This window comes from Theropithecus gelada, chromosome X, assembly GCF_003255815.1.
Source record: "Theropithecus gelada isolate Dixy chromosome X, Tgel_1.0, whole genome shotgun sequence".
NCBI lineage: Eukaryota > Metazoa > Chordata > Mammalia > Primates > Cercopithecidae > Theropithecus > Theropithecus gelada.
The window spans coordinates 108,118,511-108,145,787 of NC_037689.1; the positions used below are offsets into that span (position 1 = coordinate 108,118,511).

The 27,277-nt window shown below is 42.2% G+C and overlaps 1 protein-coding gene across 5 annotated transcripts in view; it reads left to right on the forward strand.

Annotated features, from left to right (window-relative positions):
* Positions 1-27,277, forward strand: part of TMEM164 (transmembrane protein 164) — a 184,737-nt gene that overhangs the window by 100,514 nt on the left and 56,946 nt on the right. For all 5 annotated transcript variants that reach the window (XM_025373155.1, XM_025373157.1, XM_025373154.1 and 2 more), the window contains one exon: positions 7,811-7,877. In XM_025373155.1, coding sequence (XP_025228940.1) covers positions 7,811-7,877 — 67 coding nt within the window. The remainder of the gene's footprint in view (positions 1-7,810; positions 7,878-27,277) is intronic.

Below are 27,277 nucleotides of genomic sequence, written 5' to 3' on the forward strand. Positions count from 1 at the left end.
TCATTGCTGATATTGTTAACTTTTTTCCTTCTCTCTTTTTATCCATGTCATTCTACCTAGAGGTTTATAAATTGTATTGACTTTTTTGAAACACAAACTTTTGGTTTTATTGATTGTTCTTTTTTTTTTGAGACAGGGTCTCACTCTGTCGTCCAAGCTGGAGTGCAGTGGCGTATGCTCATGGCTCATTGCAGCCTCGACCTCCTGGGCTCAAGTGATTCTCCCACCTCAGCCTTCCGATTAGCTGGGACTACAGTCTTGCACCACTACATCCCAGGCTGGTCTTGAACTCCTGGGCTCAAGTGACTCCCCCCGCCTTGGCATCCCAAAATGCTGGGATTACAGGCATAAGGCACTGGGCCCTGCCTCTCTATTGTTTTTCTTTTCCATTTCATTGATCTCTGCTCTTTATTATTTCATTTTTTCTGCTTGCCTTGGATTTATTTTGCTCTTATTTTTTGGATTCTTAAGGTGGGAGCTTAGATTGCTAATTTGAGATCATTCTTTTTGCCTAATATAATAATTTCAGGCCGGGTACAGTGGCTCACGCCTGTAATTCCAGCACTTTGGGAAGCCGAGGTGGGTGGATTGGAGTTCGAGAGCCAGCCTGGCCAACATGGCGAAACCCCATCTCTACAAAAAATACAATAAAAACAAAAAACAAAAAACAAAACAAAACAAAAAACCCACCAAAAACTGGGCGTAGTGGCAGGCACCTGTAATCTCCTACTTGGAAGACTGAGGCAGGAGAATCACTTGAACCCGGGAGGCGGATGTTGTAGTGAGGCAACATCCTGCCACTGCACTCCCGTCCTCCAACCTGGGTGACAGAGTGAGACTGTCTTAAAAAAAAAAATTTCCTGTTACTGGCATCTTTTTTTGTTGTTGTTCAGTTCAAAATATTTTATAATTTCCTTTGCAAATTCCTGTCTATGAATTTGCCTTTCCAGCCATCCAGAGAATTTGTCATCTGTTCCATATCTTTTTGTTCTTGGTTGTTGTCAAGTACTAAATTGAAATAGAATTCATCTCGTGAAGGATCATAATAGCTTCATTTGTTATGAATAATATGATATGCATTTACATTGATCTATTAAGGATAATACAGCCACTGTATATTGAGTGCTTATTATATCCTAGGCACTACATTGATCACTTTACATGGTCTTATTTTATTAAATTCTCTAATCCTTTCAGTAGGTGCTGTTATTAGTTCCATTACCAATTGTGAGGAAATTTACACTTTTTTTTTTTTGAGACAGAGTCTCGCTGTGTCGCCTAGGCTGGAGTGCAGTGGCCCGATCTCGGCTCACTGAAAGCTCCGCCTCCCAGGTTCCCGCCATTCTCCTGCCTCAGCCTCCCGAGTAGCTGAGACTACAGGAGCCTGCCACCATGCCCGGCTAATTTTTAAAATTTTTTTATTTTTAGTAGAGATGGGATTTCACTGTGTTAGCCAGGATGGTCTCGATCTTCTGACCTCGTGATCTGCCCGCCTCGGCCTCCCAAAGTGCTGGGATTACAGACGTGAGCCACTGTGCCTGGCCAGAAATTGACACATATTTTAAGTGATTTGTCCATAGTCACTTGGCCGGTAAATGGTAGAGATGGGATGGAATGTAGACTTGATTCCAACCCCCCTTAATCATTGTACATTTCCTCTAGTTATTTCACTTCTTGCCTTCTCATAAAAATTGTTAGCTTTTTGAGGGCAGATACTGTGTCTTACTTACACTGATCTTCTTTTCCCTACAATACCTGCAACAATGTTAGGCACGCAGTAATGGATTGGCTAATGTTTGTGGAACTAAATTCAACAAAATTAACTGATCCAGAAGAGAATCAAAACCATGGTGCTTGCCATATTGCCTCAGATTCTTACCAGCTAAGCAGACTCAGTGTAGCATCCTATACAAAACCAAAAAAGCTTATAGGAAATGTTTGTGACAGTAATAATGGTTATCTTGTGTTCTTTTGTGATGATCAGTCAGATGTGGCCACAAGAGTAGACAGAGGAGAGGGTAAGGAAAAAACAAAGTTTATTATATTCACAGGTCCTAGAGATAGGAGGCCTGGGATACTAGGCAAGGCCACTTGGGAAAGACATTAGGGTGGTGAGGAGGCAGGAGATAGGAGCAAGGAGGAAGTTTTAGGCCACTGCCTTTATTGGGGTTTCCACAGGAAAAGCAAGGCAGGACAGGGTGGATAGTTAAGGATTGGCTAGTTCGAATAATTTCAGCAGGCCTCTAAGCTGTAGGGGTGCACCCTAGTTGCCTGATATCTGGCCCTGGGGCGATTAAGGAAGAGGAATATAGCCTCCTGGGGTGTAAGGGGCAGATAGAGGAGGTCTGGCTTTGGATTGGTTAGTTTGCATATCAAAGGCATGTTTCTGGCCGAGTACTTGCTATCTTCTAAGAATTGGCTGGAGTATGGGGGTGGGGGCAGGCTGTCTCTAGCCAGAAAGGGTTTTAAAGATATCAGAATATCACAATATACAGAAAATAAAATATATGCTGCATATCAAGCAATTCAACTTTCTCTTGTAATGTCATGACTTTTCTTTGCTTCTTGGGAGCACTTCCAGCATAACTAGTGGCACTTCATCTGGATCCCCTGGTGTTACTCAATGGTTACAGTATCACACTAAACAGGATGGAAAACATGAGGGAAGGGTCGACCCTTGAACAACATGAGGTTGAGCTATGCAGGTCCACTTAGAAGCAGATTTTTTCAATAAATATATTGGAAAAAGGTTTGGAGATTTTTGACAATTTGAAAAAATTTGCACGCAAGTCTTATAGTCTAGAAATATTGAAAAAGATTAAGATAAGGTTAAGTATGTCATGAATGAATAAATATATGTAGACACTAGTGTATTTTATAGTTAACTACTCTAAAATATACACAATCTATTATAAGAAGTTAAAATTTATCAAAGCTTATGTACACATTTATAGACTGTACATTGTGCCATCATAATTGAGAGATGCAAACAGATATAAAGATGCAGTATTAAAGCATAACCACATAAAATTAACTGTAGTACATACTGTACTCCTGTAATAATTTTATAGCCACGTCCTGCGGTGAGCTCAGGTGTTGTGAGTATCCCTTACAATGCCCTGTGCCCCTAATCATCTCTGAATAGGCTGTTCTTTCTCCGGTAAATGGTGGATCCCAATAAAAAGTGATCCTTGTGGTTCTCGCATTTTTCATCATGTTTAGTGCAATACCATAAATGTTGAATAACACCAGAGGACCCATACAAAGTGCACTAGTCATGCTGAAGTGCTCCCAAGAAGCAGAGAAAAGTTAAGACATTACAAGGAAAAGTTGAATTGCTTGATAGATTGAGGTCTGCAGCTGCAGTTGCCCACTATTTTAGATGGACGATTCATCTTGTGAACAGATGATGCAGACTTACGGTATTGATAAATGTAGTACAGTACTCTAAATGTATTTTCTCTTCCTCATGACTTTCTTAATGTTTTCTCTTCTCTGTAAGAATACAATATATAATACATATAACATACAAAATTTGTGTTAATTGATCTCAGTAAGGCTTCTGGTCAACAGTAAGCTATTGGTAGTTAAGTTTTAGAGGAGTTAAAAGTTATAGGCAGGTTTTAGACTGCTCAGGAAGTCAGTGCCCCTAACCTCCACATTGTTCAAAGATCAACTGTATATATAATACAATGACCAATACTCTGAGCTGGCAAGGAGGTTTATAAGTATGACTAACTAAATATAAGTCTGTCCCCAAGCTCTACTTTTTGGTTCTGGCCTTCAGTCTGTCCATCTGCTTTCTCTGGACCTCTTTCTGACACTTTGAATTTTTTAAATAGTTTGTCTCTCATATATATTTTTTTCTATTCCTTTTTCCATTCCCATCCTTCCTTTCCTCCTTTCCCTCCCTCCCTCCCTTCCTCCCTTCCTTCCTTCCTTCCTCCCATCCATCCATCCATCCATCCATCCATCCATCCATCCATCCATCCATCATCCATCTATCCATCTTGAGGCTTTAGGTGAGTTCTTCACCATTTATTTAACAAACATTTTATGTGAGTCTTACTATATGCCACGCACATTTTAATGCATTTTATAAATATAATTCCCTATAACAATCCTATGAGTTGGGTACTATTATGGTTCCTATTGTACAGATGAGGGAACTCCCTCACAGGAGTTTCTAGTGGCCCTATAGCCTTTTGCCATACCCAATACAAATTTTTGTGGCAGGCTGCGGGTGGGTATAAAGTTAAAACAAAAGCCTCTGCTTCTGAGTTGGTCAGTCATTTACCTGTAGAGCTGTGCTTTTTCTGTAAAGGACAATGTAGTTGTGTGATCAGGATAGTTGCCACAGAACACACGAGGGGTTTAGGCATGACCTTCCTTGCCCCAATGGCATTCAAGAACTTTTTCCTTCCTGGCCTGCAGTCTGATACATACACACATAGAAACACAGACACACATACACACACACAGAACATATGTAACATTCATGCCATAGGTTTAAAGCAGAGTACAATGGCAAAAACACAAGCTTGAAACTTGGTGACATCTGAGCTTGACTTAAGCCTCTGTCACTTATTATGTGTTTGATCTTGGGCAGATCACTTAATCACTTGGAGCTTTGGTTTTCTCCGATAAGAAATGAAGAAGATGATGGTGGTTATAATAAAAACTCTAATGACTGAATGAGATGATGTATTTGAATCCTTAGCCCAATGATTTGCACATAGAAATGTTCAATAAATGTTAGAAATGTTTGTGATTATTAATATGTAAGGCTTCTTTATATATTAAAGATAATTCACCCTCTGGCATATATATACCTCGCATAAACTGAATTTTGAGAACCCAGAGCAATGCTTGTCTTTATCTAGGGACTTAACTGTTTTGGATCTTTATGTTAGTTTTATCTTCATCTTTGGCCATCCATAGGCCCTTATCAGTTCCATCAACCCCAAGATTTAACTTTTGGTGCCCAAATGTCTAATTGACCCTGTGCAAATGCTAACATTTCGTTTGAGGTCCATAGCAAAGCCTGGCACCAGAATCCAGCTTTTTTTGTTTGTTTGTTTGAGATGCAGTCTCGCTTTGTCACCCAGGCCGGAGTGCAATGGCATGATCTCGGCTCACTGCAACCTCTGCCTCCCAGGTTCAAGTGATTCTCCTGCCTCAGCCTCCTGAGTAGCTGGGACTACAGGCGCCTGCCACCTTGCCCAGCTAATTTTTGTATTTTTAGTAGAGACGGGGTTTCGCCATGTTGGCCAGGCTGGTCTTGAACTCCCTACCTCAAGTGATCCTGCCTCGGCCTCCCAAAGTGCTGGGATTACAGGTGTGAGTCACCACACCCAGCCCAGAATCCAACTTTCATCTGGACTGTTGATGTGATTTTTTTTTTTTTTGCTCTCCCAGGGTGAGTTTTTATGTTGTGGCTGTCACATAGGAGGGCCCAGGGGCGGGATTAAGCCAGATTCTACTTCACTGAAGGCCTGGAATGGCTGTTAATAGCTCCTGCTGTAGATACTAAGGCTTGAGCCAGAATTTTTAGTACTCCATTTGTCAGGTTTGTCAGACACGGGGTGCCACCTTGAATGACACTGCTGAAAAAGGGTTGTGGTAACCTGGCCAGCCCCAGGGAGGCTGGAGTGACATTGCATTGGTGTGCCTCTTCCCTTTTATGGACCAGGTCAAGCCTTATTAATCTGAGGGAGTGTGATGGCCTTGGGTAGCCAAACAGCCTTTTCCACTTTAGTTATCCTTTGAAATCTTATTAAGCCAGGGGCAGGTAATGAAGAAGGAGGTGGAGAGACCCTTGAAACTAAAAGGAAGGAAAGAGGAACATTCTCACCCTCCACCTGAGGTCATACTTTGGCAGGAGGAAGGGACCAGGGGCCTCTATACAAGGCAGCAAGAGAGATGTAAGAGTTTGGGGTCTGCAGTCAGATAAACCTGGTTTTGAACTCTGACTCTACTCTCTTATGTGTAATGTTGACCAGATCACCTCACTTCTCTGAAACGGGTTTCCTTATCAACAAAATGGGAAAAGTAATTGTACCTATCTCAGAAGATTGGTATAAAAATTAAGCAAGAAAGTTCATGTAAAGCAGTTAATCAGATACTTGCCTGGAATATTATTATTTTTCTTCTGGTTCTTGATTAAGGATGGCTGGAATATATTAAGTGCACACCATCACTATTCACAAAGTTTTAGTGACAAAGAACAATAGGAAGAAACAGACTAGGGGAAGTGAAAAGCAGTCTTGGGGTTTCTGTGCCATTCTCCGGGGTCTTCTTGTAACATCTTTTAGTCTTTCTCCCTTCCCTTCTTCCCTTCTCCCCTCCCCTCCCCTCCCCTCCCCTCCCCTCGTCTTGCTCTCTCACCCAGGCTGTAGTGCAGTGGCATGATCTTGGTTCACTGCAACCTCCACCTCCTGAGTTAAAGCAATTCTTGTGCCTCAGCCTCCCGAGTAGCCAGGATTACAGGCACCTGCCACCATGCCTGGCTAATTTTTATATTTTTAGTAGAGATGGGGTTTTGCCATATTGGCTAGGGTGGTCTTGAACTCCCGACCTCAGCTGATCCGCCAGCCTCTGCCTCCCAAAGTGCTGGGATTATAGGCATGAGCCACTGCACCCAGCCACATCTCTTAGTCTTACAAACACATCTGTGAGTGCCAAGAGAAGAGCTGAAGTTCTAGGGAGTCTTCAACATGTGGACTGTTTTCCCAGCCAGGGCATAGGAGGTATGCTGTGTGAGCGTGCGTGTGTGTGTGTGTGTGTGTGTGTGTGTGTGTGTGTGTGTGTGTATGTGAGAGAGAGAGCGAGAGCGAGAGAGAGAGAGAGAGAGAGAAAGAGATTGATATCGACCTGCAGCTAGTGTTGAGGTCTAAGAGGCATGTTGCCTCTGTGGTGGTTGTCCATAACCCATCAAATCAATGTTTCTTCAAGAGGAACAGACTGTCATTCTTTTCATCTCTCTTAGTAGTAAAGAACCATTTTCCTTTAATAATGAAGGAAGCTACTTAAATCCATCCCCAGAGCCCTCACAAGCAGGGTTTGTTCCTGAGTTAATTGTGCTTGACTTATGAAGGGTTTCTAATATGCATGTACTTTAACAAGTCTGGCATTGGGATTGGGAAACAGTATCATTAACCAGTGCTGGAGACCAGTGGTTTTCTTCTTATTTTTTCTTTTTTTGTTTTGCTTTTAAGTCACAGAGCCCAATATGTAAATGAAAGCCTGGAAGGCTGCTCACTTTTGCTCCTGAGGGCATTTCTAAGAAAGTGGGGATATATAGTTTGCAAAACACTGCAGTTGGCTTCCTGGGTTGTAGCAATATTTTTCTGTCTAGGTCTCTGTTTGGGGAAAAGGATTATACATGACAGTGTAAATAAGCAGCCATGTTATAATAAATAGGTTTCTACTGTAATAACAGAACACTTACCTCCCGTAGTTCCCCTTTTCTAATGCCGCCCAAGCTGTAGCAGTTGACGCTGTTGATTGGGACTGACTGAATGTTTAGGGAGCACAGAGCTCATTATGTAATAAATTGTTGTAACCAAAGCATGTTCAGGAGGTGTTCAGGGGATTCTGAGCCAGTGATGGTGCTCTTCAGAACATTTCAGTTAATACAAAATATGCCACTTTTAATTTATTTTGTGCAAACTCTAGTGCCATTTTCCACAGAGAGCAACTTGTATACATAGTTCTCTTCCATATGGCGTGGCTTAACGTGACATGTCTTTTTTCTCCCTTTGTATCAGGGACTGAGTATGACCTGAACTTTATCTTTCTCTCCCACTAGGCTACAGATGCACATGTTGAATGGAGCTCTTCTGGCATTGCTCTTTCCTGTGGTAAACACTCGGCTGGTAAGTAGCCCCTTCTGGAAATGTACCAGCAACATCCAAAGCAGTACTTGTCCATATGCCCATGTGATTTTAAAAATATACATATAGCTGGCTGGGCGCGGTGGCTCACGCCTGTAATCCCAGCACTTTGGGTGGCCGAGATGGGCGGATCACTTGGGGTCAGGAGTTTGAGACCAGTCTGGCCAACATGGTGAAGCCCCATCTCTACTAAAAATACAAAAATTAGCCAGGCATGGTGGTGTTTGCCTGCAATCCCAGCTACTCGGGAGGCTAAGGCAGAAGAATCACTTGAACCCGGGAGGCAGAGGTTGCAGTGAGTCAACACTGTGCCACTGCACTCCAGCCTGGGCGACCGAGTGAGATTTGGTCTCAAAAAAAATAAAAAAGTAAAATAACCAGGGCAGACCAAAGAAACCTATACAAACTCTTTGAGAGGTTTAATGGAAAGAAAGGAGCTTTCAGGTGTCCTAAGATTCAGCCACACTGGCCTTGAGTAATTTGCTGGGGGAGCCTCATAGCCTGTCTAGTTCTCCAAGGACTTCCTAGGGCAAGAATTAGATTCCTTCCCCATTCACCCAAACCCGTGGGCCAGTCTGGACCGAACAGCCCCTAGTGGCTAGCAGGGAGAATCCCATGGTCGCAGCAGCAGGCTGGGTGATAAACCAGCCCAGAAAGAAGCAGGAGCTACAATGCTGGGCTGGCAGAGCTGTGTCCTCAGAATCCCAAATGTGGGACTGTGGAGGGATTAGCAGGTCACATTGAGAAGCTCAGAAAAAGAAATCACTTGTAAAATTATGACTACTGCTTTCTGACTTAAATTTGCCTTAAACATTAAGATCATAGTTTAAATCTTTAATTGATAATCCTCAGTTTTGGATAGCATTTTACAGTGTACAAGGCTTTTCGCATAACAGTGTTTGAGGTAGACAGGGCAAGAATTATGGCCTCTTGTTTTACAGAGGAAGAAAATTTTTCTCAGGGAGTAAAATTCCAAGTGGCAGTTAGGATTGGAGCCTAAGCCTCTTGATCCTAAAACCACAGCTATGCTTTGCTCCCTCTCCACAAATATTCCTGTCATCTCCTCCCCACAAATATTCATGTATACCTTTATGATAGTTACAATTTTCAAGATGCATGTCATATATCAGTAGAAGTTAACAGAGAAAGCATTCATCTAAAGCAGCAATTTTGAACCCTAATTAATGTTCCAGGCTCACCTAATTAGCTTGATTTAATCATTTCACAATGCACACATATATCAAAACATCATACTGTATGTACTTTATAAGTACCCACAATTATTCGTCAGTTAGAAATAAAATTAAAAACAAACACTGATGCCCTGCCCCGCCCTTGGAGAGGATGAGTTCATGATCTGTGATGAAGCCTGAGCATTGTGTTTTAAAAAGTTCCCCAGGTGATTCTAGCATGGAGTGGGAGTTGAGAACCCCTGATTTCATGCAATGATTCTGAAATGTAACATTCATAGCAGTCAACTGAAGGGCTTGTCAAACATGAGGCTTGTCAGGCCCCATCCCCAGAAGGTCTGATTGAGAGAGTCTGCAAGTAATGGCAGGGACTGAATGTTTGTAACAAGTCCCCAAGTGATGCCGATGCAGGGGGTCCTTAGACCACTCTTGAAGAATCACTGTCCCGGGTGTTCATAACTCACAGTTACTCCAAGTGTGTAACTCAAAGTATGGTCCTAGGATCAGCATCACATGGGTGTTGCTTGTTAGACATGCAGAATTTCAGGGGCCACCTGCAGACACCTGCATCAGAATTTACATTTTAGCAGGACTCCCAAGGTAGCTTATATGGACTAGATCTTTTCTGCCAAGGACCCCAAAGCATCTTACAGATAAAGCATTTGAGCTTTTGATGGAGGGTACCGTCTGTGTTGGGGAGTGCAGGGGGCACAGCCTCTGTCTTAATAGGGTGCACTTGGTTCAACATTCCCCTGTGAGCTGGGATCAGTAGGCACAGGCCACTGACAGAGGCACTGTTGCCCTGCCTTCTACATCTCCCATGGTCTGTGACTTGCCTGACTTCACCTGGTGAACTGTAGAATCAGAACTCCTGCCTTGGTCTCAGAGGTAGAGGGGATAATTTCAAAGAATGGTAAAAATAAACCAAATTGAAAAACTTAACAGTTAACAAAAAACAGCGAATTTCCCATACCACAGCTTAAGTCCTTCCTGCCTCAGGGAAGTGGAACAGGGTTGGAGCAGAAGTTACTTCCTGCCTGTGGAGGTAACCTGCTAGGGCAGAAAAATAGATCCAATGCTATCTTACTATCTTTCTGCTCCCCCTTGTACCTGTTTTCTCAGGAGACTAAGAGGTCAGGCAGATAGAGAGCTGCTTTCTCAAATTTCAGCAGCTCTGTCAGATCCCAGAAAAGGAAGGTGCATCAGAAAATCTCCCCCTAGGCTAATAGAGTTAATGATCCTGAATTGGAGTGTTTCCAGCCCACAATTCTGGCCAAACAGCACCTGCTGAGGTGGATAGATATAGTTCCTCTAGACAGGCCACCTTCAGCTCTCTTTCTAGTAGGACCTTTCCCCCAGTGAAAACCAAATAACCTTCTTGCAAAGCCATTGAATGTAAACAGAAATTTTGATTCTCACTGTAGAAGCATGAGAATGAGGGCCCCAAAATGCTCCATTACGTACTGAAATCAGTTAGAAAGCTGCTGGTGAAGTTTTCAGTCAGTATTGTTACACAAAAGTACATATCTCCCTAGGTCTGCTGAAGTAGCCTTAGTCCCTTTATCAATAACAGTAGTAGTTGCTGGGTGCAGTGGCTCACACCTGTGGTCCCAGCTACTCAGGAGGCTGAGGTGGGAGGATCACTTGAGGCCAGGAGTTTGAGACCAACCTGAGCAACACAGTGAGAACTCATCTCTTAAAAAAAAAAAAAAAAAAAAAGAATCGGCTGAGCCTGGTGGCTCATGCCTGTAATCCCAGCACTTTGGGAGGCTGAGGCAGGCAGATCACGAGGTCAGGAGATCGAGGGCAGCATGGTGAAACCCCGTGTGTACTAAAAATACAAAAATTAGCTGGGCGTGGCAGCGTGCACCTATAATCTCAACTACTTGGGAGGTGGAGGCAGGAGAATCGCTTGAACCCAGGAGGTGGAGATTGCAGTGAGCCGAGATCGCGCTCCAGCGTGGCGACAGAGCGAGACTCCGCCTCCAAATAAATAAATAAATCAGTAAATAGAAATTAACTGGACATGGTGGTGCAAGCCTGTAGTCCAGGCTGCTTGAGACTTCCTCCCTCCCTCCTGAGGTGGGAGGATCGCTTGAACCTAGGAGTTCAAGGCTGTAGTGATTTATGATCATGTCACTGTACTCCAGCCTAGGCAACAGAGTGAGACCCCATCTTTAAAAAAATAAAAAGTAACAGTAGCAGCACTATCAGCTGCTGATTCTTGAGTGCTTGCTATGTGCTACTGTTCTAAGTGCTTTACATGGCTTAATTTATTTAATCATTGCAATAAACTTATGAGGCAAGGTACTGTTACTATTCCCAAGATCAAAGTGCCAGCAAGGTTAGTTTCTTCTGAGGCCTCTCTGGCTTGCAGATGGCCACCTTCATGCTGCCTCTTCTCATGGTCCTTTCTCTACACACACATCCCTAGTGTCTCTTGTTTAGCCAAATTTCCTCTTCTAAGGACACACATCTGGTTGCACAGAGCCCACTCTGATGGCCTCCTTTGAACCTCATCACCTCTTTGAAGGCCCTATCTGCAAATACTGTACAGTCACATTCTGAAGTACTAAGAGTTAGGGCTCCAACGTACAAATTTTGGGGGGACACAATTCAGCTCATAGCACCCATACTACCCTACATAGAAACCACTGTTTCTTCCCCCAACCCTGCTTTCCTTCCTCCCTCCTTTTCCCCCATGTCATAGCAGATGTGCTGGTATATCTGTTACATTAACAGCTAATACTTTCCAAATAAATGTGAGGCTGTAGTCAACTAACTTACCAAAAATGTTCAAGTAACCTTTCTCTTAACTAGTGATTCCAGTCAATCTGGTCAATCTTTGTGCTCTTTTTCTAAAGAAAAGAACTTAGAAAAGCTGGGGATATCTCCATTTGCCTATGTATTTGCAATTGGGTTAGGTCTGGTTCTTTTAGATGATTGGGACCTCTCTTGGACTACTCTGGCTTTAGGGAGTTTTGCCTTGCAGCCCCTTAGTTGAGCTCAGATTGACTTCACATGAGACACATGAAGATTGGCAACTCTTTCTTAAACCTGATGATCCAATTAGGCAGGAAGACAGCTTTTGACTTTTGCCCTTCCTTCTTGGCCCTTTATCTTTTTAATTATTTTATTTTGTTGCTCATTAGCAGTAATGAGGAAGCAAGAAAAATAAAATGAACTGATCATTGTGTGTACCGGTACCATAGATATACATATACTCACATACACAAAGACAGAGTGAGAGGGCGTTCAAAGTAGTTGCCACAGTCAGCTAAAGGATGTGGGGTCCTCAGTGAATTTCTAGTGCTCAGCTCTGCCCTGTGACTTACTGGCACCGGGATTTGCAAATCAGCTAGAGAATGCCTAGGCTTCAGTTTCTCTGCGTTCTCCATCTTCAAAGCTGAACCCTAAAAGAAGGACTGTGTATTCCAGTGACCCATATTACAAGTAAGTGCTCTTTACACCTAGGATTCTGGAAAAAAAGGGGGGGGGGGGCCTCTTTCTGGATTCAGGTGAATTATATTAAAGGGTGATTTCCAGTGATACGCCCTTTTGTTTCTTGGAGGGAAGGAGGGGAAGTACATCATGAACCTATTGATTATTAGATTAGCAGGGAGCTCAAAGCTTGTCTGATGTAATCTTATCTTCCAGAGGGTGAATTTAGGAGGATAAATGACTGGTTTAAGTAGTCAAGGTGGGTGCTCCCAGAACCCATATCTCTTGACTGAGACTTCAGAGTTATTTTTCTATTCCATGAATGAAATTCAGGGAGAGTTTGTGTGCTGGTGATAGAGCCTCTTCCTAGATAAATGCACTTACACACAATTTTGCAGACAATTTCAGGAGGGACACAGACTACCACTTCCTCTCCTAGCCCCTCTCCCCTCTGTAAGCCCACCTATGGATCCCATGTTAATGTCTTCCTGCCTAGGCTATAAATAGTTCATAGCTTAGGGAATAGATGTGCTGTCTAGTTTGTGAGTTCCTTGTTATAGCCACTGGCCATTTGTCCTAATGGTGATGCTGGGTTCCTTATCTATACCCATGACTTTGCAAAGAATATCATCCAACCAGGCGCGGTGGCTCACGCCTGTAATCTCAGCACTTTGGGAGGCTGAGGTGGGCGGATCACGAGGTCAGAAGTACAAGACCATCCTGGCTAGCATGGTGAAACCCCGTCTCTACTAAAAATACAAAAAATTAGGTGGGCATGGTGGCGGGCCCCTGTAGTCCCAGCTACTCGGGAGGCTGAGGCAGGAGAATGGTGTGACCTGGGACGCAGAGCTTGCAGTGAGCCGAGATCACGCCACTGCACTCCAGCCTGGGCAACAGAGCGAGACTCTGACTCAAAAAAAAAAAAAAAAAAAAAAAGAATCTCATCCAATCCAGGATAAACCACTTTCAGGAAATTAAAGCCAAGAGGTGGAAGCTAAGTAGGGTGTCTACGGAACAGATTAGATTTTCAGTTACGGTACTCACGTGCAAAGCTAGTGATCTGGCCCTGAAATGAGACACTGGGCCCATGCTGCAACCTCAGTGCTCTGCTTTTCGCCCTGTAACCCCCATGAGAGTTTCTTCTGAATGCAGAATGTTCTTAGCAAGGGAGACTGGATACAGAAAAGAAAGTTAAGATACTATATCAGCCCTCTTCCCAGACCAAAAACGCTAGCCTGGCCTGCATTTGTGTTTGTACCCATCTGTCTTCTACTAGAAGAAGCATGATAATTATTCTTTTCATCAAGCTCCTTTCTTCTTCAGGGCCTAAAGCCTTAAGCACATTATTATCTTATTATCAAACTTGCCCATTATTATATATCCTAGTTGATCTATTATGTTAGTTAGTTCCTTTTTACCCTCTTTACTACCACTCTCCTTTTGCCCAGTTCTTTTTGCTCTGTTGGATAGGATGGTTCTTTTGAATATTCCTAATCTTCAGACTGAGTGGAAGAAGATAGTAATGATTCTGTCATTACTGGGTGTCTATCCTCCATTCACAAATATTGTATCGATGTTCTTGGGATGCAGCTTTTCCACTGACACACCTTGTACCCATGTGTGCTGCTGGAAAAACTTTGTTGTCACCGATGCAAATAAGCTTGAAAATCTCACTCTTTGCTAATTGGCATATCCAAATGTGCTAGTTGACCTAGAAAAGTTATTTCTGTGACTGGCAAATTGGGCTATTTTGAAAAGTGATAGTTTGGATTTTGGACCTGAACTGAGGACAGAATATCCCTTTATTATCCTGAGGGTTCTTAAAGTGTACAAAGCTTGGTTTCAAAAGGGGTATTAATTTTCTAAAGAATTGAGTGAGGTAAAATAGTGCCTCAACCTTCTGCAAAGGCCAGTGTGTTTCTGATCAGATGAATGCATTGTGTCTGAGGATGTGGGGGGTATTGAGATGAGTTTGGGATTCCTGGTCCAAACCAAATTCTAGGGACTATCCTAGGATATGTCAACTTACTAGCTTTATTTTAAGACTAAGCTTTGAGGGTCTTAAATCCTTGATGAATCCAGCCTAGATCACACCAGTCAATCCACAGATTTTTATTGAGCACTTTCCTGTGTTAAGTATTGTGCCATGTGTTGCAGAAGATACAAAAACAACCAGTGTACATTCCTGGTCCTCCAAGAACTTGCAGTTTAGTTAGAAAGATAAGGTATAAATGCCTGAAAAGTTATGGCAGTATTAAAGTTGAGAACATGAAAAAGGAAAAATCACGGTTGGGCATGGTGGCTCATACCTGTAATCCCAACATTTTGGGAGGTCAAGGCAGGATGATTGCTTGAGCCCAGGCGTTTGAGAACAGCCTGAGCAACATATAAGACCCTGTCTCTACAAAAAATAAAAAATTAGCTGGGCGTGGTGGCACATGTTTATAATCCGACCTACTTGAGACTCAAGGCTGAGGTGGGAAGATGGCTTGAGCCCAGGAGGTGGAGGTAGCGGTGAGCTATGGCCCACAACACTGCACTTCAGTCTGGGTGATAGAGCAAGACCCTGTCACAAATAAAAACACAAAAAGTACGAGGCATTCAGGCTTGACTGCTAAATTGCAGTTGCTCTATGCTTCAAGAAATGGAAAAAAGATTAATATTAGCATTTACTGAGCCCATACTATTTTCCAGGTAATTTACATATATATTATTCAGTTCTCGTAAGAACCCCATTTTACATATGAGGAAACAGGTTTAGATCAGATTAAACGACTTGCTCAGAGTTACATCATTTGTAAGTGCTAAAGCTAAACCTGTGTACTTTGTACCTTAATACACAGCCTCCTGGAGTAAGTGGTCTGGAAAGGCTTCATGAAGAAAGCAAGCCTGAGCCAAGCCTTGAAGGATGGTTAGAATGTGCATGCAAATTGCATAGGATGGAGGCTGTTCAAGCTAAGGGAACACATGGACGTGGAGGCAGAAAATAGTCAACCAAGTATTGAGATTCTGAAGAGCAGGGTGGGAGTCACGGATTCCAGTTGTACACAGAGACATTACCACTTATCTGTAAATCACGAGAAGACACTGTTTCTGTCATGTCTCTTAACCCTTACAGTATTTAGATTTTGTGTACATTTCCTATCTTTTCAACCTCCACAAATAATAATTTCTTATATGTGGATGGGACTTTGGAATCAGAATAGCTCTTTTACACATATCTCACTCTAGTGTAGTTGTTAAGGGGATTGGCTCAGGAATCAGATTCTCTAGGTTCATGTTCTGGCTGGGCCACTCTCTTGTGTGTGGTGTGTGTGTGTGTGTGCGTGTGTGTGTGTGTTTGGGGGGGCAGGGGTGGGAGACAGAGAAAACACAAGGAGAACAAACTTGGGCAAGTTATTTATCCTCTGTGGGCCTCAGTTCTCTCATCTATAAAATGGGGGTGATAATAGTGCCTATTTCATAAAGCTGTTGTGAGGATTAAGTTAGTTAATGTGTGTAAAGCAAATAGCATTGCACCGTTAGCCATTATTAGTCTTTGATCCTCACCAGAACCCTGTGAAGTGTGTATTAGCATGTCCATTTTACAGACTGAGCCTTAGAAAGTTTAAGTAACCTGTACGGAGGGGCACACAGGAAGTGCCAGAACTAGCATGGAAACTTTGGTCTTTCTGATACCAAAGGTCGTCGTACCAAAGGAAGGTTTGGTCTTCTTCTTTCCTAGTTATTGAGATTGATTTTTAAGTATTCAGCTATATGACTGCCTTTTGGTAAATTTTATACAGTATCTATTAGCAATTTGGGGGCTCAATTTTACTTTTAGGATTTTTTTGTTACAAAAATAGTAGATGTCCATGACTATAGTAACAATAATATATGGTATATTTCTTTTTTTAATTTTGCATTTATTTTTATTAAAATTGTATTTCTTCCTTATCTAAATACTGATTTATGTCTTTTCAGTCTTTCCTCTTTTTTATTATTATTATACTTTAAGTTCTAGGGTACATGTGCATAACGTGCAGGTTTGTTACATATGCATACTTGTGCCATGTTGGTGTGCTGCACCCATCAACTCGTCAGCACCCATCAACTCGTTTCAAAGTAGCTAGAAGAGAGGACTTGAAATGTTTCTAACACATAGAAATGACAAATACTCAAGGGGATAGATACCCCAAATACCCTGACTTGATAATTGCACATTGTATGCATGCAATAAATACTCAGATGTACCCCATACATCTCTAAAATATTATGTATCCATAAAAGGAAAAAGATTTTTTAAAAAATGAGATATGTGAAATATAATGAATTATTTCAGATAAGTTCTAGGAAAAAAAAAATAATACATGGTCATTGAAAAGTAACTTAGAGGACTATAAAGAAAAAGCTAATCATTTTACCAGCTTTCAGTCCTGTTGCCTCAAGGGTAAATTGTGTTAAAAATATCTTTTTACACTTATCCTTTGCTTGTACATGCAGATAAAGATTTTCGTATTTCTGGGATTGTTGGTTTATTTGGGTTCCAGCTTCTTACCCACTTGGAATTCTACTATAAATACTACTCCAGTGTATTTCTTTCTCTCTTTTTTTTTTTTTTTTTTGATGTCTCATTCTGCCACCCAGGCTGGAGTGCAGTGGTGTGATCTCGGCTCACTGCAACCTTTGCCTGTCAGGTTCAAGCAATTCTCCTGCCTCAGCCTCCCAAGTAGCTGGGATCACAGGCATGTGCCACCATGCCCGGCTAATTTTTGTATTTTAATCAGAGGTGGGGTCTTACCATGTTGGCCAAGCTGGTCTTGAACTCCTGACCTCAAATGATCCACCTGCCTTGGCCTCCCAAAGTGCTGTGATTATAGGCGTGAGCCACCACGCCTGGCCCAGTATATTTCTTTGTTTAACTTAAACACTAGATAATCAGTAATCTCTTCAGGCATGGACATAACTCATTTCATCCATAGTTTGGTTGGACTATATATTCATATATTCCGCCTATTCTCTGTGGGTAAGGACAATATCTTTTTTCTTTCAAGTGAGCAGTTTAATAGGATAAAAATATTGAGGACCACTGAACTACTTCAAACCCCTCATGTTACACAAAAAATAGACACAGAGAGGTTTGTTCCAGGGTCCACTGTTAGATAATGGTAAGCTGAAGTACAGACTTAGAATTCCCATTTGTTTACTTCAAATCCAGGACTCTTTTCTGCTTTGCCATTCTCATTCTTCCCGAGTTCTGAAGACCATAGTTTCCACAGAGTGCATGTGCAAGTGGATTATGCCTGGACACCAAATTCCAAATGTTCGAGTACACATCATTTCAGTACACACACATGTGGCTGGTGTCCTTTCCAACCTTTGCCAAAGTACCCCCTCACTTTATGAGGTAAAATCTGTAATGACGTCAAAGTCTAATAAGCCAAGCAGTGGATTGTAGAGCATGGATGGAGATCGATAATAAATACTTCAAAGTTCAAAAATGGCAACATTTGATTCATTGTGAATTGACTTGTAGAAAGCCCCATTGGAGCTGAGGACAAGTGTTTTTTGTTTTGTCGCTGACCCCCACATAGCCTGGTACTTAGCACATGGTAGGTATCTACAGATAGAATAAATGAATTCATCAGCCAACTGGAACTTCTATGTTGCTTAGGGAAATTCTGGGGATCCCTCTCACATATGTCCTGGGATCTTGGGTGCAAAGACAGAGGGGTGATAGATAATATTTTGTTCCAGGAGAATTATTTTTTTCAACCACCTAAAATAATGCCATTTTCTTGATTACAACAAGAGACATATTTACTGTTGAAAATTTGTGAAATATAGAAAAGTATAAATTTAAAAATAATCATCACTAATGCAAAGGTGATTATTTTTCTGGACATCGAAAAAAAGGAGGAGGCTTTGTGCCTTTGTCTTTATACACTTATGTATCATTTCTTTACAGAAGTAATATATGTTCAAAACAGAAAAAAATAGAGGCCAGGTGCAGTGGCTCCCACCTGTAATCCCAGCACTTTGGGAGGGCAAGGTAGGAGGACTTAAGCACAGGAGTTTGAAACAAGCCTGGGCAACATAAGGAGACGCCATTTCTTAAAGAAAGGAAGGAAGGGAGGGGAGGGGAAGGAAAAATAGAATAAAACAAATCATTGAACAGTAACAACTGTTAACATTGTTTGTTACATATTCTGGAAGTCTCTTTGTCTCTGCATAGATGTTAAGAGTTTATAGTGTAGTGGTCAGAAGTACCAATCCTGGAACCAGCTGGTCTGTGGTTTTATGACTGGCTCTTCTACCTGTAGCTGTGTGACCTTGAGTAAGATACCTAACCTTGCTGACCTCATTTTCTTATCTGTGCAATGGTGCTTGGTTGAACGGAGATGATGTGTGGTAAGCACTTAGCCCAGTGCCTGGCACATAGGAAGTGACCAATAAGTGTCAGATGCTGTTGTTTTTACTACTATTACTAATATTATCCTAAACACTGAGGAGGTACATGCCCTTGTTGATGTTAGTCTTGAGAGCTTTGGCCCCAGCTCCCTGAGCTTTTCAGTGCTGGTAATGTGAAGGGGGCTTTGTTTCTGCATTAGCCTTGCTGAGTGAGATTAAAATTCCCAGGCAGGCTTTCCTATCCACATTGACTAACACTGCCTTTGTTTTTCACATTTGTTTCATTGACAGCCTGTTTGATTAGGGAACTGGCCAATCTGCTTTTCTCCCTCCTGACAGGTGAATTGGGCCCACTCCTTTATGGGTTTTCAAATAAAATGTCCAGGCCTTTTAGGTTTGTCAGTAGGCCCAAGCCCTTCAGCCCATTTAGGGAGTGGCAGCAGTGAGTGCCAGGCAGCAGCCTGTTTGCCTCCAGAGCTTACTAGTTTGCCTTGGCCCTTGTTTGCCTTGGCCCTGTCTTCCTAAAAATCACATTAGAAGGAACAGCCTCTGGCAGTCTTCCCCAGTGTCTTGTCTCTCCACCTTGAGCCACTACTTCAAGCAGTGTTTCTTTGTGCAATAGAAGCCTCATCTAGTGAGTGCTTTCACTCCTTAGTCTGTGGATCAGTGGTTCTCAACGCTGGCTGCACAATTAGTATCCCCAGAGCCACTTTCAAAACACACATATTTTAAAATTATACATTATTTTATTTTTGGCACCTAATAATTGCACATATTTTGGAGGTACATTGTGATATTTAGATACAGATAGTGTGCGAAGATCAAATCAATCTTGTTAGCATATCTGTCACCTGAAGCATTTATCATTTCTTTGTGTTGGGAATATTCAAATCCTCTCCTAGCTATTGGAAAATATACAATACATTATTGTTAACTGTAGCCACCCTACATGGCTGTAGGACATTATACCTTATTCCTTCGATCTAGCTATAGTTTTGTATCTGTTAACCAACCTCCCTATCTCCACCCTCCCCAGCCTCTAGTAACCACCATTCTACTCTCCCCTTCTACGACATTAACTTTGTTAGCTCTGGCATATAAGTGAGAACATGTGGTACTTATCTTTCTGCACATACTCATTTTTTAAAAGCACTCCAGGCAATTCCAATGTGTGCAACCAGGGCAGCTCTGCTGTACACTTTGTTCTAGTTCTGCCCTGCCACTGGCTGGAACTTGGGGCTTTGAAGGATTTAATTTCACCATATTAAACATCAGTTTCCCCATTTTTCAAATGGGATTTGTAAAATTTGCCCTCTCTACCTTTCAGATAAGTTATAAAGAAAAAATAACAGAGATAACAAAAGATAACAGTGGAAAGATAACAAAGAGCTTTGGAAAGTTAAAAGCATTACGTAAATGAGCACTTGCCTTGTTCTCTGACTTCAGTCACAACTTTTTGGGAAGGGGGTTTAATTGAGATATCATTTACAAATGAAAAGTTTATCCTTTTAAAATATACAATTCAGTGGTTTTTAATATATTCACAGAGTTGTTCAACTAGCACCACAGTCTAATTTTAGAACACTTGCATCACCCCAAAAGGAAACTGCTTAAACATTAGCATCATCCCTATTCCTTCTCTCCTTGTTCCAGACCCAGGAAACCACTAATCTACTTTCTGTCTCTATGGATTTGCCTATTCTGGACATTTCATGTAAATGTAACCATACAATATGGCATTTTGTGACTGGCTTCTTTCACTCAGCACAGTGTTTTCAGGGTTCATCCATGTTGTTGCATGTATCAGTACTTCATTCCTTTTTCTGGCTGAATAATATTCGTGTGTATTATATATCACATTTTGTTTAGCCATTCGTCAGTTAGTGTGCATTTGGGTTGGTTCTACCTTTTGGCTATTGTGAATATGCTTCTATGAACATTTGTATAAAGCTATCTGTTTGAATGTCTGCTTTGGAGTATGTACCTAGAAGTAGAATTGCTGGGTCAAATGATAACTCAGTGTTTAACCTTTAGAGTAACTGCCAGACTATTTTCCAAAGTGGCTATACCATTTTATATGTCCATGAGCAATTAATGAGCATTCCAGGTTCTCAGCATCCTCACTACCACTTGTTATTGTGTCTTTTTTATTATAGCCATTCTAAAGAGTATGATGTGGTAGAGGTTGAGTATCTGTTATCCAAAATGCTTACAACTAGAAGTGTTTCAGATGTTGGAATGCTGCACTTTATACTTACCAGTTGAGCATCCCTAGTCTGAAAATCTGAAGTGCTTGAATGAGCATTCTTTTGAGCATCACTTCAGTACTCAAAAAGTTTTGTATTCAGGAACATTTCAGATTTCGGATTTTTGAATGGTATTTCTCTGATAACTAATGATGTTGAACACTTTTTCATGTACTTATTAGCCATTATATGTCTTTTTGGAGAAGTATCTTTTCAAATCCTTTCCCAAGTTTTAATTGGGTTGTTTTCATCGTTCAGTTATAAGTGTTCTTTCTGGATATTAGACCCTTATCTGATATATAATTTGAAGTATTTTTCTTCCATTCTGTGGGTTATCATTGCATTTGCTTGATTGTATCCTTTGAGGCACAAAATATTTTAATTTTGATAAAGTCTCATTTCTCTATTTTTGATTTGGCTGCTTGTGCTTTTGGTATCATATCTAAGGAACTGTTGCCTAGTCCAAGATCATGAAGATGTATGACTGTTTTCTTCTAAGAGTTGCATAGTGTTGGCTCTTACATTTAGGTCTATGATCCATTTTGAGTAAATCTTTACGTGTAGTGTGAGGAGGGGGTCCAAATTCATTTTTTTTTCATGTGGATATCCAGTTGTCCCAGCACCATTTGTTGAAAAGACTCTTCTATCCATCCCCATTGAAATATCTTGGTATCCTTTTTAAAAATCAATGAAAAATAAATGTGAAGGTTTATTTTTAGACCCTCAGTTCTGTCTCATTTCTCTATATGTCTATCCATATGCCAGCACCACACTGTCTTGATTGCCATAGCTTTGTAGAAAGCTTTGAAACTGAGTGTGCTTTGTAACAAGATCTTCTGGGGATTAGTGTGTGTGTGTGAAAGTTGAAAAGGGCTGGAAAGCAAAGTTGAGAGAAAGCAAAATGAGCAATATAGTGTTGAGATGATAAGGCCCAGGGGAATTGACTAGCCTAAGGCCACATAGCCAGTGAGTGGCAGATCTTGGATCAGCACTCAGGTCTTCTGACTTCCACATCAGTGCTCTTTCCACCTCCCCTGTTGCATAACTACTGAATGAGATGCCTTTGGTTAATGGACACTCTGAGCAAGAGACTTCAGGGTTATTTAAGCAACTGAACTTTGCTCAGACCCTCATCTGTAAAACAGAAATATTACCTCCATCACTGGCTGGGCCTGGTGGTTCATGCCTGTAACTGCAACACTTTGGGAGGCTCAGGAGGAAGGATCACTTGAGCCGAAGTGTTAAGACCAAAGTGAGATCCTGTCTGTACAAAAAATAAAATAAAATAATTAGCCAGGCATGGTGGCATGTGCCTGTAGTCCCAGCTAGTCATAAGGCTGATGTGGGAGGGTCAGTTGAGCCCAGGAGTTTGAGACCAGACTGGCCAACATAGTGAGACTGGTCTCTACCAAAAAAAATTTTTTTTTAATTAGCCAGGCATGGTGGTATGTGTCTGTAGTCTCACCTACTTGGGAGGCTGAGACAGGAGGATCATTTGAGCCTAACAGTTCAAGGTTACCATGAGCCAGGATCATGCTATACACTCCAGTGTGGGTGACAGAGTGAGACCCTGTAATAAGAAATGGAAGGCAGGCAGGCAGGCAGGCAGGCAGGCAGGCAGGCTGGAGAGAAAGAGGGAAGCAGGGAGGGAGGGAGAGAGGTACATCATGGTTATTAAGAGGATTCAGTGAAATAATCCTTTGTTGGGTGCCAACTGGCAAGATGAATGCAGTTTTCCATTGCATTAAAAGAATTGGGGGGTAGGCAGAGCTCCCTCTGAGGCCCATCTCTTACCTCAACAGGTGGCCTGCCAACCTCCCCTTAGGTCCCACACACCTAGGACCTTGAGTGGAGTGCACTGAGACTTTAGGGCAAACTGAGGGTTTCTTTAGAAAGTCCAAGGGAAGAGTGATCATTCTGGGTCCCAGCACTGCATGGGTGCCGGTTGAGGAAGCTTTGGTGGTAGGATCAGGCCAGAGGAGCTAACACAGGAAAGAAGTTTGGGGTGGGAAAACTGTGTAAGCTAGGAGGTCCTATGATGTAGTGGATAAGAACAGGAGTGTATGTGTATAATTTTATATTGTAGAAAATTGAAAATATACACAAAAGTAGAAAAAATGTTCCCTAATGCATCTGTCACCTAGTTTCAATGATTGTCACCACATAGCCCATCTTTTTTTTTTTTTTTTTTTTTTTTAACAATACACCTCACTCCACCGCAAATCCACTCCACCCCCAACACAAACACCTATCCCTGGATTATTTGGAAGAAAATCTCATGTAATTTTAACTGTAAATATTTCATTTTGCAACTCTAAAATGTAAGGACACAGTAAAAAAAAAAAAATTACAATACCATTATCATACCTATAATAACTAGCAATAATTCCTTAATATCATCAAAGACACCTAGTCAGCAGAGCACAGGCTTTTAATCTAGCCAAATCACTGTTCCAGTCTTCCTTCTACAGCGTCAATAGCCTGTCTCAGAGCCTGTTTTACATTGTAAAATGAGGACGGTGGTAACAATTCCTGAATCTTTAATAAGGTGATGCATGTAAAGTACTTACCACAATGTCTGATACAAAGTAGTAAGTGCTCAATAAAGGTTAGCTAAGATTATTTATTAATAATAGTAGAAAATATTTGAGTTGCTCTTAAGGTGCTTTTGAGTATAGCTTTGACTTAGAATCAAGAGGCAGATTTGGAGCCCAGCGAAATGATTGTTGCGGGGAGGAATAACGACAAAAGCGAAACAAACAAAAAAACTTCCAAAGTGGCTGAAAAGACAGCACTAGTATAAATTGGGAAGTGGAGCTGGAGATGATGGTGTCCTGGTAATTTTCTTCCACTGTATGTAGTTTGTTCCCCCTGCAATTCCCCTGGAGGAGAGAGGAGAACTGGCTCGGGTGGGGGTTGCAAATACTAGAAAGTATTCTGGGCAAGAAGGGGCACTGCAATTCAAGGGCTGGGGGCCTGCAGAGTCCTGGCTCAGGAGATGAAGTCTCAGGTTCCCTGGGCTCATGGGCCTAAAGCCCCACATTGTGGGGAATGGTCTGAGTGACTCTGTTTCTGTGCATAGAGTCTGGAGGCATGAGGCGGGCTCCATCGTGTTAGAAACGTTCCCCTTGCTCAGGAATGGCCTTGCTCTCTGCTGCCAGTTCCAGGCATCAGCTGAAAGCTTTTTAATAAAAATGGAACCCAAAGGAGATGTGATAAGGTATCTGATTTTAACCTGAAGTGAGAGAACACCAGATGTTTCATTCTGTCTGAGGGTTTGAGAGAGGAAAAGCAATTAGCAGCTGCTACTGATTTAGTGACAGACACCTGCTAAATGAAAATCTGCAAAACTGGCCAGGCTTGGCAGCAGAAGCGCATACACTGCTTCTCACGCATTTCCGGGAATTGTAAATTATGTTGGCTCAAATGGCAGGGCGAGGGGCTTCCAGTGAAGCTGAACATGCTCATCTAGACCATGAGTGTGTTTTTCTAAGATGGCAGTAACTTAGAAATGGCTATTTGGTTGGTGGATGGAAAGGACAAGATGAGAATGAATCTTCCAGAAGCTGCCTGGTTCCTCTCTGCTGCTGGCCTGGCTCACAGGTTGCCCTCTAGGAGTCGTCCTATAGCTGCCCTCTGGGGACAGATAGGGCTGACAGAAGGACAAGGGAATCCTGCCTCCCCTCTCCTGCTGATCCAGAGCACATCTCTCCCTGCCACAGAAGACAGTAAGTCTCAAAGCAGGAGGAACACCCAACTCTTGACTCACAGCAGCTCCTGCTCTGGGACAGTTACAGACTGTTGGCTTTAGCAGTGATCTGGAGAGTCTGAACTTTGCTTTGGCTGGGAAAGAGACTTATCCATAGCCTACTGCCTTTCAGGATTCTTTTCTAAGGGGACATCAATGCCTGCTCTCCACTTCTATTTTCTCAAGGCCCACAGTGGAGCACAAACAATGGAAACATAGGAATCCATGAAGAGCGCTTTAGCAATCTCCTGGGACACTGCTTCTGTCCTGTCTTTTAGCCCTTATAATTTATAGTTTAGATTTTACATGTGTTTCCTATCTTTTCAACCTTTTCTAATAAGAATTCCTTACATGTGGATGGGACTTCGCAACCAGCAAATCTCACCCTAGTGTAGTTGTTGAGGATGGGCTCAGGGATTTTCTAGAAAATAAACCTATTTTCTAGGTTTATTTCCTGGCTGGGCCACTCCTCCCTCTCTCTCTCTCTCTCTCTCTCTCTCTCTCTCTCTCTCTCTGTGTGTGTGTGTGTGTGTGTGTGTGTGTTGGTGGGAAGAACATAAGGTTCTTCATGGAGTGGGTGTTCAATATATGACTGACTGAAGAGAAGGTCAATTTGTAAGTCATCTAGGTGGTACTGAAAGAATTGAGCAACTCCCATTTGTGTCTTATGCCACATGCACTGTACATAACTGTGTCTTGGTCTCCAAACTAGGCCAGAGGTCAACTGTAATTTGGGCCAAAGGTGCCTTCTGTTTCCAGTCTTGAGCAAGGGAATGGCAGCTCTCCATATCTAGCAGGGTCCAGGGGGTGCTGTTGGCAGATGCATGGTGAGAGCTGTCCTGAGGACGTACCATCCGGAGTCTCGTCCTGGCAAGGTATTTTAGTGTGGTTAAAGGCTCAACTCCTAGCCAGGTGCGGTGGCTCCAGCACTTTGAGAGACTGAGGTGGGCAGATCACCTGAGGTCGGGAGTTCGAGACCAGCCTGACCAACATAGAGAAACCCCGTCTGTACTAAAAATACAAAAATTAGCCGGGCATGATGGTGCATTCCTGTAATCCCAGCTACCCAGGAGGCTGAGGCAGGAGAATCTCTTGAACTGGGGAGGCGGAGGTTGCGGTGAGCGGAAATTGCACCATTGCACTCCAGCCTGGGCAACAAGAGCAAAACTCCATCTCAAACAAAGCAAAACAAAACAACCACAACTCAACTCCTGCTTCCAAAGATGGAAGTGAGGGAAGATTCGTTTTTCTTTAACTGAGCAGGCCCTTAGCTGAGATATACAGACATGTTTTAATTTCACTAACTCCTCCCCACAGTGTAGGAAGGGGAAAGGAACAGCAAGTAGTCCAGGGTAGAGGAAGAGCTAGGGTCCCCACACTCCAGCCAAAATTGGGGGAGCTCCACCTCCTCTGATCAGAGGAGAGACAGGATTCTCATCACCTCCTTCCAAGAACTAAAATAACCACAGCACAAATATGGGTCTTGTATCAGCAAGCTGCCTTTGAAAGAGGACCAGGGACCCTGCGTATGATAGAGCATGCTAGGTGCACTCATAGTCCTTATACAAGCAGCCAGGTATGCATGAGATGGGCCCTGCATGCACAGATTACCCATTGGTCCACTAAACGTATGTTCCTAAAAACCCATTATGGTCTGAAAAGTTCGGACTGGTATGGATGCAAAAATTCAGATAACCCCTAAGCAATAAAAGTACTTATTTTTCTTTAGAATCTAAGACCCGTAACTAATTTGAAGAATACTCTGGTGACCAAAGGGAGAATGCCTCTTCAAAAGATTGCTTTTATCTGGAGGTTGCAGGCCTTGCATAGGGTCGCCCTCCCCAGCCCCCAAGGACTCTGTTAATGAAGGGGTTTGGGTAGGGCTTGAGCTTCTGCTCCCTCAAAATTTCAGCATACACACAAAAGAGCCTAGTTCTCGGCACAGATGTGACTACTGTGTGTCACTTGGATGCCACATTTCAGGGCAGGTTCATTCATAATACAGATAAAATGTTACTGCATTTTATCCTCTGTTGTTGCTTTGAAAAGTCAGTGGTCAGCCTTTTTACTCCTTTGAAAGTAATCTTTTCAGGTCACTTTTGAGGGTTTTTTTTGTTGTTGTTTGGTGTTCTGCAATTTTGTTATATGTTTCAGTATTGATGTGTTCTTTCGTATTCTGTTTGGGAGTCTTTGGGCTTCTTGTGTGTGGGTATATATCATTCATCAGGTTTCAGAACATTCTCAGCTGTTATAACTTCAAACTCTGCCTCTGTTCCATTCTCTTCTTCTGGGACCACATTTTAGAGATATGTTTGTCCATCTTACTGTGTCTTCTTATCTCTTAATCTTTCTTTGATATTTTCTAAT